This window comes from Spinacia oleracea, chromosome 6, assembly GCF_020520425.1.
Source record: "Spinacia oleracea cultivar Varoflay chromosome 6, BTI_SOV_V1, whole genome shotgun sequence".
In the NCBI taxonomy this organism is placed as follows: Eukaryota; Viridiplantae; Streptophyta; class Magnoliopsida; order Caryophyllales; family Amaranthaceae; genus Spinacia; species Spinacia oleracea.
This window is the reverse complement of record NC_079492.1, coordinates 67,844,120-67,847,286: the sequence shown is the minus strand read 5'-3', so window position 1 is coordinate 67,847,286 and position 3,167 is coordinate 67,844,120. Positions and strand designations below refer to the sequence as shown.

General features: G+C 30.9%; 1 protein-coding gene across 1 annotated transcript; it reads right to left on the bottom strand.

Moving 5' to 3' along the window:
* Positions 1–849: 849 nt before the first annotated feature.
* On the bottom strand, positions 850–2,659 carry LOC130463235 (protein FAR1-RELATED SEQUENCE 1-like). The gene is made up of 4 exons (XM_056832308.1): positions 2,615–2,659; positions 2,328–2,505; positions 1,375–1,905; positions 850–1,079 (listed from the first exon to the last, which is right to left on the bottom strand). The coding sequence occupies exons 1-4, from the start codon at positions 2,657–2,659 to the stop codon at positions 850–852; spliced, it is 984 nt and encodes a 327-aa protein (XP_056688286.1).
* Positions 2,660–3,167: the final 508 nt, after the last annotated feature.

Here is a 3,167-nt window from a genome sequence, read left to right as displayed (position 1 = left end):
GTTAAAGTTAGGGTCTTAGAGTTAAAGTTGAGGGTTCTAAAGTTAAAGTTTAGGATTTTGTAGTTAAAGTTTAGGATAATTGAGTTAAAATTGACGGTTTAGAGTTAAAGTTGAGGGTTCTAAAGTTAAAGTTTAGGATTCTGAAACATGTATTTAAAGTTGTTGATTCTATGCTTAAAGTTAAGATTATCATAATTAAAGTTAGTCCTGTTATTGAAATAGTTAAGAAAATTTAATATTAGTTTATCTAACTTTTATTACAAAAAGGGTAAATTTGAATACAAAACTCTCAACTTTAAGTATAATATTGGTTTTTGGTATATTACTTCAATTCTTCATTGTACGTTAAGTATCCATGTCAGACCCTCCACACTCCGACATGGTTTCAAACACTTTGAAACTTTATTTTCAACTTAAATCCGAAAAAAAATTCACAATTTAGCTAGGTTAGACACTTGGACACGTATCCAAGTCAGTCCAAGTAACATAGGTTTTGGCGATGTTTAGAAAAAGTTACGTAACATATTAGAAGTTGTTAATTTTATGCTAAAAGTTAAGCAAATATACCTCAACTTTTACTGTATCAAGCATGACTTTTAATATATAAATCTCAACTTTTACATTTTTGAACAAAAGACATATTAAAATATATATACACTTCAGAGAAATATTATACTTCACTAAATTTTAATGTATATATTCAAACTTTCAATGTAAAAACAAACTTTTACTAAGTTCTCAAGTCTAGTCAACTTTAACCTCAGAATGTTAAACTTTAACTTCATAAACCTTAACTTTAACTTTAATAAAAAAATTAAATTCTATTTTTGATAAGAAACATTAAAAGAATCAAAATAATCTCAAATTTGGAGTTATTGTTCCAAAGTCTGCTGTTGGAGGCGCTGCAGTTTTTCCCTTCTTCTTTTTGACAAACAGTCCTCGTGGTCTTTTGTTCCTTCCTTTTGTTGTGCAACGTTTAGGATCCAACACCATAGGAGGTTCAGTTGTTGTGTTTGTTGCAGGTTCAGAACTTGTTGCTTGTTGTACACTTGTATCACTTGTTGTTGTTGCATGAGTACCTACAAACATTTAACATACTGTATCATAACTTTTACTTATAAAACCCAAACTTTAACATATAAAAACCTAACTTTTACTTATAAAATTGTAACTTTTACATATTTTCCTTTTTAAGAAAATGTGAGTTCCAATCTGTTTTTATTTCACACATTATAGTTTTTTTGGTTTAAAGTTGTAGTTCTGTAGGTTAAAGTTATGAAATTTATTCTAAAGTTAAGACAGACGTTCGTCATCTCTAACTTAAATTTAATAGTGAATATCTTAAATTTTACCAAAAAAACAATTAACTTTTACCTGCTGGTGCTGAGTTTGTTTCATATGCTGCTGTTGCATTTGTTTCAGGTGCTGCTGTTGCACTTGTTTGAGGTGCTGCTGTTGCACTTGTTTCTGTGGTTGAAGCGTCGTCAGTGTTTGAAACATTTAATGACGCTAGAAGTTCATCAACCAGAGACACACTAGCGGCATAACCATCCTCTATAAGGGTTCTTGTCTCCTCATTTGACTGGCTTTTCAAGATAAGGTTGTAGTATTTCCTAGCCATGGTTTGGCGCCAAGGTGTGTACTGCACCTCTTCTGGTTTTTCATTTTCTAATTTGTTCCAAACTGATGACTTGGCAGATTTTGTCCACCTCTTTTTGATGTACTGTTCTGGAATCCGGTTAACCGAATGAAGGTGCAATATCCTAATGCAGTGGTAGCACAACCATCTCGAAGCTTCAAAGTTTTTACACGTACATGATACTGTTTGGCTCTCGTGGATGTATGTTACTCTCTCTGGAGACCAAGGTTCTTCATCAATGGACACAACATAGAACTCAGTATATTCTGCATTAGTAGTAGCATGTTTTAAAGTTAGGAAAATCAATATAAAAGTTAGCCCTGGTGTACTTAAAGTTATGAAACTTAATTTTTCAGGTTACATAACTTTTAAAACAAAAAACCTAACTTTAACTTCAGAATTCTAAACTTTAACTTCAGATGCCTAACTTTAACTTCAGAATTCTAAACTTTAACTTCAGATGCCTAAACTTTAACTTCAAAATCTTAACTTTTAAAACAAAAAACCTAACTTTAACTTTTTACTTAAAGTTATGAAAATATGTATAAACGTTAGCCCTGGTGAAGTAAAAGTTAATAAACTTTATATTTCAGTTTATCAACTTTTAATAAAAAAGGCATAACTTTTACAGTAAAAAGACTAACTTTATAATTTTTCAAAAATGGAAACTTTAAATTCTGATATTTACCTTGTTTCCAAATTAATTTTGCTGTTGTTGCAATTGAATATCCAAATTCCTCCTCAAAGTCTCTGAATAGTGACAACGTGTAAACTTCTGATGCATGTTTCAGCAATCCAGATAGTGGTAAAGCCGAGGATGGAACCGATTTACTACAAGAGAATTCAGCTTGCTTTTCTGTACTTCTCTAACGTTGTATTGTACCTTTGAACAATCTATAGAAATCAGTTAAACTTGTTGTTCTGTTTGCTCTAAATCCGATGGCGTGATTAGTGCTTTCACTTCGTTGTGAAGACAAAATCCCAGCTGAAAAGAAGTCTTTGCTTAGCGCAGGGCACCATTTTTCTCTCAAATCGTATACATTTGTAAACCACTCTTCCCCTATCAACTTATATTGTTGCAGCATTGATCTCCAATTGGTTTCAAATTCAACTACTATGACACACTTATACAAGCAATAGTTGAATGTCTTCTTAAAAGTTGGATCTCGTTTCAATGCCCCAAATCTGGTAATAGCATTCTGATGCAAATGCCATACACATAATCTGTGTCTTGAATCTGGAAAGACCTGCATATACAACCCAATCTTAAAAGTTGAGATTTTTGAAGTTAAAGTTAAGAATATTGAAGTTAAAGTTAAGAATTTTAAAGTTAAAATTAAAGTTAAGGATCCTAAAGTTAAAGTTAAGTATTCTAAATTTAAACTTTAGGATTCTAAAATTAAAGTTAAGATTTCTAAATTTAAAGTTAAGGATTCTGAACTTAAAATTAAATATTTTGAAGTTAAAGTTAAGGACTATGAACTTAAAGTTGAGGAATATGAAGTTAAAGTTAAGGACTCTGAAAAGG